Source organism: Vanacampus margaritifer, chromosome 14, assembly GCF_051991255.1.
Source record: "Vanacampus margaritifer isolate UIUO_Vmar chromosome 14, RoL_Vmar_1.0, whole genome shotgun sequence".
Lineage (NCBI taxonomy): Eukaryota > Metazoa > Chordata > Actinopteri > Syngnathiformes > Syngnathidae > Vanacampus > Vanacampus margaritifer.
In genome coordinates, this window is record NC_135445.1 from 13,312,028 (window position 1) to 13,325,132 (window position 13,105).

Here is a 13,105-nt window from a genome sequence, read left to right on the forward strand (position 1 = left end):
CTAAACCCAAGCTCTACCTGAAATTTAGTTTACTTTAATTTAGAGAGTAAAAATAATTTAAATAAATGTAAATGAAATAAATAATAACAATAAATAATAATAATAATAATAATAAAAATAAATCTAAGTAAAGCTAAGAGTAATTATATTCATATATATATGAATATAATAAATATATATATATAAATTATAATAAAAAAAGTATATATATATATATATATATATATATATACTTTTTTTTTTTTTTACAGTATATCATTATATTTTCAAAAAAATAATAATAATTCATTTGCTTTCTCAGGAACACATTATTTAAATGTTTACCCTAAACTTCTTTTTCTCATATCTTAACTATACCTACTGCAACTTCACATTTAATTCGCTATTGTCCTCTCAGTGACCTTAAAAACAGCTGTTGAGTTTGACGCATGTGTAGTTTTGGAAAGAAAAAAAAAACAACCTCTTCCATAAATAACCCACAAGATGAATTTAATGTATTTACGGGAATCATCTGGTTATGTAAATGGTAGAACAACCTCATGGGAATTAAACGTGCTTATGTTAAAGCTGGACAGAGGCACAAATAGCCACCAGGGGGCGCCAAAGGACACCCCGTCCCCAAAATACCTCATATGGAACTAAAACAGTGACCTTTCCTGCCCTATTTATGAATCAAATGTGTGGCAGACAATATGTAACGTTCAGTGTTACATGAATCTGACTGCAATTGATGTAGGACTCGGCTGAATGACCGACATCAGTGAAAACGCTGTGGAGGTCAGCTCACGGAGTCCGCTTCGCCTTGCCTTTCATTACCTATGCGTCCCCTCTCCTCGGTCAATCACCCGTCATGGGCGCTTGTGCATGGGAACGGCTTCTCTAAATCTGCTTGCTATTCACCAGGACAGCGCGGCAACACAAAGCATCACGGCGTGTCACTCCCAGTTAGTGCTGTCCTACTATTTATTTATTTAAGCTTTTATGGTGGCCCTCTTCATTATTTTGTCTAGCGCATAAAAGGACGACATGGACATTTGCGCCACCGAGTCATATTTTTATCTTAGCTGACAGTTTTACTACATCTGTCACTTGGCCGTGCAAATGATGGGCGGCCGGCTTTGGCCTGACCTTCCTCTCGGGTCACGTTCCTCCTCGCATATCTCGCAGCTAAAAGGCACATAGTCACTTCACTGATGTGGCTCTCGCCTTGACTCCCGCATTAACCTTGGGAACGGGAAGGGACAGCGCCTCTAATAATGGAACCTCTAAAGTCGAACAGCTCAGAGGTTGTACAATTCAGATTTTGAACATTATCATGAAGGGCTCTATTTTTGTAGATGGCGCATTTGGAATTGCGGCGTAACCTGATTTTTGGTACGTTGAGCGTTTCGGGGTAGTGATGGCTTTGAAGATACGCCCAAAGGAATGACAATGATGGCAGGAAGTTGGACTAAAGTTATGCCTGAGGGTGCTCAGACCACGTCTAATTATTGGTGCAAGTAGACAGATTCTGAGTGCAACAATAGTCATCAAACCCTCTGAATCATTGTAGAAAGCAATTAATTGAACACATTAATATTATTATTAAAACATTAATATTATTATTATTAATAACATTATTACGTCACCCTCTTAAAAGAATTGCCTAAATAAATTTTTTGCAAAAAATATATATTTTTGCCTAAATCATCTCCTCATTATGCAAATGGTTAAATTTTTGGTGTTTCCTGAAAAATCTGAAAACAATGACTTAGGCGATCATTTTAAGAAGGGTCGAATATCATTATTATAGTTTTTAAATCATTCTACTGGCCAGCACGCAGCTATGCGGGAAGGGTTGAACACGAACAATCAAAGGGTGATGATAGATACATGAGGTTGGTGAACATATTTAAGTTGTTGGCGGTAATCACCGGGTCATTTTCTATTTAGCCTACATACAGTACATTGCCTGATGCCACAGCGACCAAGAGCAGTGACAATGCTCCGGTCACGCACGGATCGCTGTGCCGTTTTCATTTTCAATTTAAAGGGAATGAGAGGATTCGATTGGCTGAATCAAATTGGCTGTGTTCACTCCCATAACGGCGCAAAATCTACTTAAAAAAAATAGACCAACACCAGGTCTAAGATGCCTCTGCGCATTACCAGATTTGTGAAAATAGAGCCCAGATTGTTCAATTGTTTGTACGATAACCACATTAACTGCTAACTCATTTGCTCCCAAAGACGTATAAATACGTTCTATTTTAAATATTACCATGGTCCCCAAAACATATTTCTAGGTTTAAAAATATATTTTTTTAAATGCTAGAGCATACAAAAGGCTTTGATGCAGCCTCTGAACTGAAGATAAACACTAGAAGCAATGGTAGTTATTACATAAAACGGCCAGCAGGTGGCAGCAGAGTATAAGAGATCATGTTGCAAAAAGGCTCTTTTCCCCAGTGTTTTAAAAAGATTTGTGAATAATGATGAAACTTAGCTATATTCTAATGTTAATTGCTCCAAAACGGAAACAGATACAAATATATACATTTTTCCTGATGAAAGAAGAGACTCTAATCTTTCTTTTAGTACATTCCATGTTTTTATAGCAATAGAACCGAATGTTCTGTGGGCCTTGCAAAATCAGTCAAAATTCAGTATAAGAGCGAAGAGGGTTGCTTCAGTGAAAATGGCTGGGAGTGAATGAGTTAATATGATTTTTTTTAATCCATCCATTTTCTTTATTGCTTATCTTCATTAGGGTCACAGGCGTGCTGGAACCAATTCAGCTGACTTTTGAGTGAGAGGCGGAATACACCCTGGTTAGTGACGTGTTATTAAGATTTTGTGTTTTTATTGATGAATTAAGAAAAAAATATCTAACCACTTCACTGCTTTAAAATAATAGAAAATCATCGTCTTTACGTGGCATAATAAAATGTTTTACTGTAGCTCATCCACAGGTGATTAATTTATTCATGCACATAGTCCAGTTTGAGCGTAACATTAACCTTTTCTACTAAATTATTTGTTCTTCAAACTTAAAATTCAACAGAGGGAAAATGCATGACAAGTGCCGCGATCATCTTTGCGGCCGTGCCATCCAACAAAGAAATAGAGGAAATGTAGGCTGCAAATGCAGGAGCAGGCCAAACAATGGTTCCACACACCGAAAGATGACCCCCGAGCCCTGATCCGGCTGTTGAACGAAACACAAGGGATATGCTGGGTAAAAGATGTTGCGCTAGCTAACTGTAGAGCTCTAGTCATCATCCTTTGGTACATGAAAGCACAGTTGATTGGAGTTTAATCAGTGGCTTTCTGATTAAAGATCAAATTGTCATCACACCCATGCAGAAATGGAAAGAAGAACACCCTCCATCACTGATAATTGAAATTCACTTGGCGAGCATCTGTGGAGAAGCCATTTGATTGCAGCACAAAATGTGTTATAAAACAAAGGAAAACAAACTGTGGCATGAATTTCACTTATCAAATGAGGGTGTGTCATTTATAGTCACACGATCGTGTTGGAGGACAAGCTCTCGTAAGCATGCACACAACAGGTCTGGATCTAAATGGGAGGCGAACACTTACTTTCGAGCTCTATTGCATTGAGTGTGGACAACAAACAGGACAAAAAAAAGGAAACATGAAGTAGACAAATGAATTATTGCAACATTATAGACATATATTCAGATGGCAAAACAATCGCTTTCTCTTGAGTCTGGCTGCTGTGCAAACCTCATCTCCAACGTCTTGACTTATTGCTTCAGCAACCACGCTGTTATCTCTCTGCAGTCTGACTTGTTTGCTGCTGCGCTTGCTCTCTCCACTGCATCCAATCCCCCTCTTACACTCAGCGCGCACACACACATGGGAGCAAGGAAAACAACCTTGCTGCTGACGTCAGGACGCTTACGCTTGGCCAAACAGACAGACGGTGCCTCAAAGCGTTAACGGCCTTACAGCTGTTTGCACCTCGCATCCTTTCCTGCCACAAGGGAGGACGTCTCACAGCGACGTGATTTGATGTTTCACATTGCAGCACCACACGTCACAGTGCATTCTCCAAGTAGTCCAAACTCCTTCGGCTTTTTCTTTTCTTTTGTTATCCACCACTACTTTAAGTATTAAGAGTTACTATTTTGTTCAGGTTCAAAGTGTGTCAATACTCTTGTTGTCTTGCAGATTCTGATGACCGTATGCAAAAATATTGCGGTATTAAAAGTACAGTTCTAAAATTACCTTTAAAAAAATTTTGGTGTGTGAAATATAGAATTATTTGGTAATATATATATATATATATATATATATTTTTTAAATAAATAAATAAATGTTAACATGCTTCTGTTTTAGAATTCTTCTAAAATTACCTTTCATTTTTTGGGGGTGAAATCTAGAATTATTTGGGACAGAATTTATTTTTTTTAAATAAATAAATAAATAAATGTTAACATCCTTCTGTTTTATAATTCTTCTTCTAAAATTACCTTTATTTTTTTTGGGGGGGGGGGGGGTGAAATATTAAATAATTTGGTACAGAAAAAATGTTTAAATAAATAAATAAATAAACAAATGTTAACATTCTTCTGTTTTATCATTCTTTTTAGTAAGTTATAGTGTCCTATCACTGGTGAACTATTTTTAAAACAGACCCAAGGGCTACTTATGTTGTACTTGGGGCTAAATAGTACCCAATGGCAGATTAAAAAAAAAAATATATATTTTTAAGGACAACACACAGAGCAAAAAGGCATCAATGTTTGCAGTGTCTCTTCCGTCGAGCCCTCCCCACCTCCTCTGTACGTAATACGTAGTACGTCATATTTTGCCCTGCTTAGACATCCCCTCACAAAAGAAAAGAAGAGCTAATTACAGTGACACAAAGTGACAGCCAGTATTAGTGGTAATTGAAACCTTGACTTGACTTGCGATTCAGTTTTTTCCGTAGTAACTTCTCTTTCCTATCCAAGCTAGATGACCTGATGAAATACCACGTGCTGTCACCAATGTGCAACATGGATCGCTAATGCCATCTAGTGTTACCTATAATTCTTCACGGCAGCAATATTTTAAGCAACATGCCACCAACAATATTTCTATTTCTATATGAAGATGCTCAAAAATACAGAAGCACAATATTTTTGTTGTTAATTTTAGACAACATCATTAAAGTTATTTTGTTGCTCATGTTATACATTCTACTAAAACAACCTAACAGTTAGGAAAGACTAGTAAGCCAAAGCTTGTGAGTGATTGGTACTTTTGGTGACAACTTATTGAAATAAATATGACAAGCATGCATGGATTGAAGGAGCGCTTTTTACAGTCCATCTTCAAAATAGTAGCCTCATGCTAGAGATTTACGTTTGCTCAAAGTCAAATCTGTGTAGAGGCGGGATGGACCAGGTTTGCACCGCTGTGGGTGTGAACACAGCTGACTCCTTTCGCGGCTAATTAAAGCGGTTGGTCTCACGCTATTTAAATGTACATCTCCGGGAGAAAAAGGACGCAGCAATCCGTGCGCAACGGAGCATTGTTCAAATTAAATGAGATGCTGATAACTTGTGATAATTGGTGATTTACATATGTCAGAGGACCTAATGTATCTATTATCCCCACCACAGATCGCTTGTTCCTCCTATGATTCAGATGGTTTGAGGCTCACTGTTGTCATATTTATGAATGAAACGCAATAACGACCTTGCACATTCACGACGGTCGGAATTCTTGCTTAGAAATGTCAAATAAAAAGAAATACTAATTGTCGGTTATGCTGTCACTGCAGAATTACACTCCACCATCTCCACTTTGCGGTCCGTTTTCAGTCTTCTCTGCATAACAACAGCCGCACGCCGAGATGGAAATACACAAGCTGTTCCCTCACTTCTGTTGATTGTTAAGTGTGTCTCATTCTGACCGATGCGTTCCAAGCGACATGGTTTTTGCAATTACCTGCAGAAGAGCTGAGCTTGTATTTGGCAATGGAAATGCGTCACAATGCTTGTGACAATGTGACATTTAAGTTAGAAACTCCTGAGTGGACATGTCGTTTTTTAAAAGCACACATGCTTTCTTTTAAAAATCATTTTAGTCGCAAAAATCATAACTGCAACTTGATAGTAGTGATATTAAAAGGTGGATTAAGTTGAAGTAGTCCCCACTAAGTTCGATGTAGCCACACTAGTCTAAACTATTCTCAGTTTGTGAATGTCACACGACCAAACTCAGAAAACAGGTGAGCTGTGATTGGTCGTTACCTATTGCTGCATTCTAGGAAGGTGGGAAGTCGGACTTTATACCAGGAAGTACGCATGGGATGAGACACAGACCATTAATGACAAAACATAATTTACACGATTAGAAACACATTTCCCTTTATTTGTTATAACATTAATTTAGTTATTTGGAATAAGTGTCAAAAGGAAGAGCAGAATACTAGAGTGGAGGAGCCATTTGGCACCGCTTCCATGCTTCAAAAGAACGCACTTGGTATTGCCAGCTAGCAGTTAGCAGCGAGCTAGGTTGCTACAGCACTCAAAGAGGTCTACATGGGCACCTTCAGATCACTTTGAGAGCCAAGAGCCAAGTGTTTACCCGTCATGTCAAACTTAAACTTTACAAAATCAAAGGCATTCAAGGCTGTGCAAAGGAGTCACTATAACACAATTAGCAGTAATAGATATAACACTAATACATATTAGGGAGGTAACGATATCTAAATGCCACAATACGATATCACAATATGAAACTCACGATACAATAATTATCAGGATATTGTGGTAGTGTTGGCAATATTAAAAAAAAAGCTCATAATACTATATATAAACCTCTGAGCTTTCTGCTATATCCATGCCACTATGCCAGTATGGTCGCTACCCTCCGCCATCTTAAATTACTTTGTAAGCAATGCAAAGCGTATGCTACTATTAGCCCAGTAGCGTACAGTATCAGTATCTATGTAGTTTATAATGCTGTGCTTGCCTGAAGCAGGTAAAAAGTAATGTTTTTTGATGGAAATGTGGTGCTTTAAATATCATAGCATGACGATATCACGATATTGCGGTTATTGTTACATCCCTAATGCATATATTTGTGGCGACTCGGGTCAACTTGTAAAAGTCTACAAGTGGCTTCATGTTCAAAATTAAGCAGCTTTTAATATGAAAAGAAAAATGCTCTGAGCTGTCACCAATGTTCAGCATGAAACGCTAATGTCATCTAGTGGTAGAAAAATAAACTGAACACAAATCAATGTATCATAGGCAAAACGCGATGTTGGTGTAAGTCAATTCATTTTGGCTCAATTTTTAACTCTGTGCGGTGGACCTCTTCCTTTTTCCAGAATTTTTGCTTCCTGACACCACAAGCACCAGTGGATACTTTTTCTTTGCTGTGCTGGGCTATTTCCTGTCCAATGTATCATTTTTTTTTACTTCAAATAACTTTATGAATTATTAGGAAATTACTGTGTGAATTAACTAAAATAGACAACCATATTTGAATTAGATTGACATATTTTTCCACTTTGTTAGTTAACAAGACAAATTTGACAAATATTTTATTGTACATTTAAAACAGATATAAAATGTGTGATTAATTTGTGATGATTCATGAGTTAATTATTAAAGTCATGAGATTAATTACAATAACTCATTCACTGCCATTGACGCCTATAAACGTCAAAAATTCATTTTAACTATTTCCATTAGTTTTTAATTTTTCCCCACTTTTGTTAACAAGAGTATGAAAACCTAGACTTTTTTTTTAAGATTATAAAAATTTAGGGGCGTCAGGCGATTAAAATTATTAGTATGACTTCAATAGTATATATATCACAAATTTTATCTGTTCAATATGTACAATAATTTTTTTCTAGGTTTTCATACTCTTGTTAACAAAAGTGGAAAAAAATGTTCAACTAATAGAAATAGTTCAAATTATTATTTTTATGTCTATAGCCGTCAATGGCCGTGAACGAGTTAAATGTAATTAACTGACAGGATTAGAAATAAGTAACTGCACTTGAAAAAAAAAACAACGTGATTTGGACTGCATGCCTTGACCAGAACAACAAATCTATCAGCCATCTTTGTTGTTTACATTTGCCTCCAACTGGGACAATCCAAGTGGGCTAAATCCGACTTCCCACTTTGCCCTGAGCATCTATGATGTCATTGTCAGTCGACAGCAAGTGACAAAATGGCCGCCCCCAGCCACAAACACAAAATTAATCAGAACACCGTGTTTGCATTAGTGGGGGCGCATAGAAAATATTATTGCAAAGAATTTGGATTTGATTTCCCCTTTAAGTGATTACAATGTAATGTAATACAATTACAATTGAAGGGCGTCTGAACACTGTCTGAATGCACTGTACAGGGCAGCACAGTCTTTTTCTAACTCCCTACTTTGATCCGCTTGCTGATGGCCATTTCCTGTCCTACATTCATCTTGATACAAGCATCACACTCGCACTCAGTTCAGCCAATACTTGAGGCGCTCCGAGATAACACGCACACACATACAGTACGCAACATCCCGCGCGGGTAACAATCTGTACAGGATGCTGAGCGCTACGCTACCACACAGAGCTGGATGTGCCTCTTTCCTTTACAGATTTCGCTTTAGCGCCGAGGGAACTCCTTAATTAGAAGAGCGCGAGGTCCGTGTGTCATCATCACATCATCGCTTCAAACTGCGAGGACATAAAAATGTGGATGTGGGTTGCAGCAGCAGCAGCAGACATTTTGTGTCTTCAAAACACAAAACGGTTATATCAAATGAAAGTCACACACAAAGGCCCATTTACAGACATCAAACTACAGGGAGCAACCAAACATACAAACAGCAGCACATAGCGCGGTTCTAAAACTAAACAAGAGCACAGTCAGTCACCTTTAGTTGAACAAAGCACTGAGCTGATTGCCGCTGAAAGAAGCCTCTGTGTCAATGGAGAAAAAACACCAGCAAGGTGAGGCTACGATCGATACTTTAGTGGAGTCACAGCGCACTTTGGCTGTCCTCGGAGGCTTGGGGCTGAAAGAGCGGCTGCCGGGTAAGGAGTGTGAATGAGCCCGTTAGGAAAAGCATCAAAACAAAACGCTCAGGTCAGCCTGGCGCCGGAATCCACGCGTCGGGAATGACAGTAACACATGAATCAATCTGCGGCTAAATGAGTTGTGTTGATGTTTCATCTGCGCAACCACTCACGCACACACACAGCAAGGATGTTTTTACGTATCTCATTGCCAGAATAAGCATTTTTAACAGCTTTTACGCTGACTACTCCAACGCTGCTCTTAACTCTTTCACTGCCATTGACGGCTATAGACGTCAAAAATTCATTTGAACTATTTCTATTCGTTTTCCACTTTTTCCACTTTTGTTAATAAGAGTATGAAAACAATAGAAAAAAATATTGTACATTTAGAACAGAGATAAAATTAGTGATTAATCGTGAGTTAATTATTGAAGTCATGTGATTAATTAGAATTAAAAAAAATTTAATCGCATCACGATTAATCACTAATTTTATAATCTTTTAAATGTACAATAAAAACTATTTTAGGTTTTCACACTTGTTAACAAAAGTGGGAAAAAAATGTTAAACTAATAGAAATTGTTCAAATGAATTTTTTTATGTCTATAGCCGTCAATGGCAGTGAATGAGTTAATATAAACGGATTACAAGAGCCTCTTATGTGGTGGCTAGTGATTTACATACATTTATGGAATTTGCATATTCGAACGCATATCGCAATGCGGAGACCACACAAAGCCAGGTTAACTCCTCAGCTGTGAAATGAAAATGAGTCAAGGAGGGGGAAAAAAACTTCAAATACATGTGAGAGCTCATTTGCTACAGGTGTCAAACAATTCAGGATTCAGGTTCGGCTGAACGACAGGTGCGGACATATCGTGTTAGAAGCATGGCACCTACTGATGAATGGCTTGGAGAAATTTCCTCTGGTGCTTCCTGACTCTGGCGTGGTCCATCTTCCTCACCAGTTTGGTGTTTTTGTAGATGAGCCACGTCTCCCTGAGAACATTCGCAGCCGTGTTTTTCACCTGAAGGGCCGAGCAAAGCACAAGATGACCCATAATCCGATGCAAGCGATCAGAAGGCGGGCATGGAGGGGTGAGTGACGCACTCTTTTGGTGAGCTGGGTGTCCATCATAAAATTGTGAACGTGCTTTTCAGCTTTGGTTAACTCCAGCTTCTTCGCCACCACAGCCACCACCAAGGCGGTGCAGCCGGCACCCTGGGGAAAAAAGGCAGATACTTTAGATGCAACTCATTTTCAATTCATTAACTAACAATGCAATGACCACTAACTGGGTATCTTCTACATTGTTTCATGCAGTTTAATAGGCATATTAATAATTAATAATTAATTATATTTTTATATATTAAAATCTTTTGAAAAACTGCTAACTCACAGCTTTTTGTCGAAGCTCAACAGTAAGGCAAAAAGTTTAGGATTTTTCAGCATTAGCCCCGCAGCAGCCAAATTATATATTGTATCCATCAATCACTGATCTGAATATATGACTGGATAGCCGATAGGCCAAGACTTTTGAAGCCGCGAGGCCGCCATATTGCTCCTCCCAAGAAACGTTTCTCGGCATACGATCCTATACATTTACAGTGTCGAAAATTGGAGAAGATTTGAGACAGTACTTAGTAGAAACAGCATGTTTCAATGATGTTTTAAATTTGTTAAACATAAATAAGAGGACTTCAGTAATTTTACAACTTGCCTTAAATACATGTATAAATTAAATGCTATTTTTTATTAGATAATTATAAGTGTAATTCAACAAAAGATGCCTCAATTTAATATTGGGGTCTAAGGAACTGAACGATAATAGAAAAAGGGGATCTTCAAAGCAGCACATACTGTCCACTTGTTATTTATATATTTGTTTTTTTACTTGTTAAAATATAATGACCACCCCTCCTCCTCCCAACCTAACCCCTTGCCCTATACTAACTGCCTACAAGCTGTACAGACGCTCCCCTACTTACGAACATTCGAGTTGCGAACAACGGTACATACGAACATTTCTGCGCGTACAGTATGTCAAAAATGTTCGGAAAGAGATGCTGTAAGTTAGATTTTGTATTGCGCGTAGTGCTTCTTTCCGCCGCTAATACCGACGATTGGCGCTGTGAGAGCTCATTGGAGGCTGAGCAACGTGTCGAGGAGGAGGAGGAAGAAAACGCCGGTCCCCATGAAGCAGGAAATAACTTTTGAAGCCGATTCCAGCGACGACGAAGAATCTCTCATGATATAAAATCCTCCTCTTCCTCCTCCTCCATCATCTCCTTAAGCATCGAGTACATCTTCCAAAAGTAAGTTAAACTTCATTTTATTTATCTTATTACGTACATGTACATACTGTGTGTGTGTGTGTCTCGCTCTCTCTCTCTAACATACGTAGTACAGTACAGTACTATACGTATTCTCTCCATTTTATTAAATTTTTTTTCAGTACAAACCAATGCAGGTTACTTGTACAAGCCTTAAACATACTTATATAAACCTTCAATATACTTATATAGGCTTTAAACATAAATTATAATACAAAATATAGCACTGAAGCAACTTACGAACAAATTCACCTTACGAACGATCGTCCGGAACGTAACTCGTTCGTAAGGTGGGGAGCGTCTGAATATGTCTAATCTGTACGTATAGTCTGCTCGCAAGATGGCCGCCCTGTCGCTTCAACGGCTTGCACGGACGAGCGTGCATGGGCTATCGGCTATCCAGTCATATATTCAGATCAGTGGAATCAACACAACAGCAATCTGTGCTAAATTGACACATCTGTTACTATTTTATTTACTTTTTAAATTATTATATTATTATTAATAGTTGTAGTAGTAATCTGAGGATTTGCACGCATACAGGATGTGTTTCTTGCAACCTCTGCACATTTTCAACAGCTACACTATTCACACTTGCCTCTTTTCAAATCACATGCAAGCTGTGTGAAATGTTATTTTTAGTCTCGCATATGCCGTCGGCCATTATAAATTGGACAGCGAGCTGTAAATGGCCCCCGGGCTATAGTTTGAACCAAGGTTACTAGTTAACAAAAACAAAATGTCAAATTAATTGAAAAAAAAAATCGTTAATGAAATAAAATAAAAATGCTTTAAGAAAACAACAAAACTAAATGAAATTAGCTACGTCCTACTATCTTGCGTCTATAAAACAAATTAAAATTAACTATTATAGCGAAAATGTACTTCGTTTTTTGTCTTTGTCAATTAATATCATGCAAGAGCTTTTAGGATCGACTTTAAATGTATAACATTTACTGCAGTACTAATGCACGGCCGTACAGAAGAAGGAAGGTCAAACAGTCAATTTGAGAATTGTAATTTACTTCAGACACACAAAAATAATATTAATAATAATAATATTATTGCACCTGACAAATACTCCATATATTAAAAGTAAAATTATAATGCTAAAACTAAAAACGGGACTAAAATGAAGTGTTTTCAAAAAAATAAACTCAAACAGAAACTAATAAAACTGCTCTTAAAACAAATTACAACCGAACTGAATTTAGAAAACAAAAGTCAAAATTAAATTAAAACGAACTATAATTTATTGTTAATAAATTGCAATAAACTTTCTAAAATTGATATTAAAGAGAATGGTCATAATCCCTAATGGTGATAATCCTGCACCCCCCACCCCCTTCTCCCCCCAACCACAAATCAATCTAGGGTTGTGTCAGACTGCTGAATTGTTCATTCATTTGTGCCAGAAGTTAAGGGAGGGCACTTTTCTGTTTCCCAGCGCCCAAAGCAAGATCCATAAAAGCATGCCTGGAACTTAAATCACCAAACACCTTTGGAATGAACTCCAACAGAGATTCCCTTGCTCCGACCTCACAAATGTTGCTCTGGATGAATGGACAACATTTGCCATACATGCCAACATCTTGTACAGGAGTGGAAAGGAGTGAAAAGCAATTCCACATTCTGTTTGATTCTCACTTCCGGTAAATGTAATTTCTAGTTGTCCTATTTGTCTAAGTAAAGGGTCTGCAACCTGTGATTCTGGAGCCACATGTGGCTCTTGAGGCC

At 37.8% G+C, this 13,105-nt stretch overlaps 1 protein-coding gene across 3 annotated transcripts in view; it reads right to left on the reverse strand.

Annotated features, from left to right (window-relative positions):
- The window catches only part of kcnn2 (potassium calcium-activated channel subfamily N member 2), a 42,819-nt gene that overhangs the window by 9,020 nt on the left and 20,694 nt on the right, over window positions 1–13,105 (reverse strand). For 2 of the 3 annotated variants that reach the window (XM_077543094.1, XM_077543093.1), the window contains exons 5-6: window positions 10,146–10,256; window positions 9,935–10,062 (exon numbers count right to left, since the gene is read on the reverse strand). In XM_077543094.1, the coding sequence (XP_077399220.1) occupies window positions 9,935–10,062; window positions 10,146–10,256 (239 nt within the window). Of the gene's footprint in view, window positions 1–3,585; window positions 3,595–9,934; window positions 10,063–10,145; window positions 10,257–13,105 lie in introns of all 3 variants that reach the window. The other variant, XM_077543095.1, reaches the window with a different exon arrangement.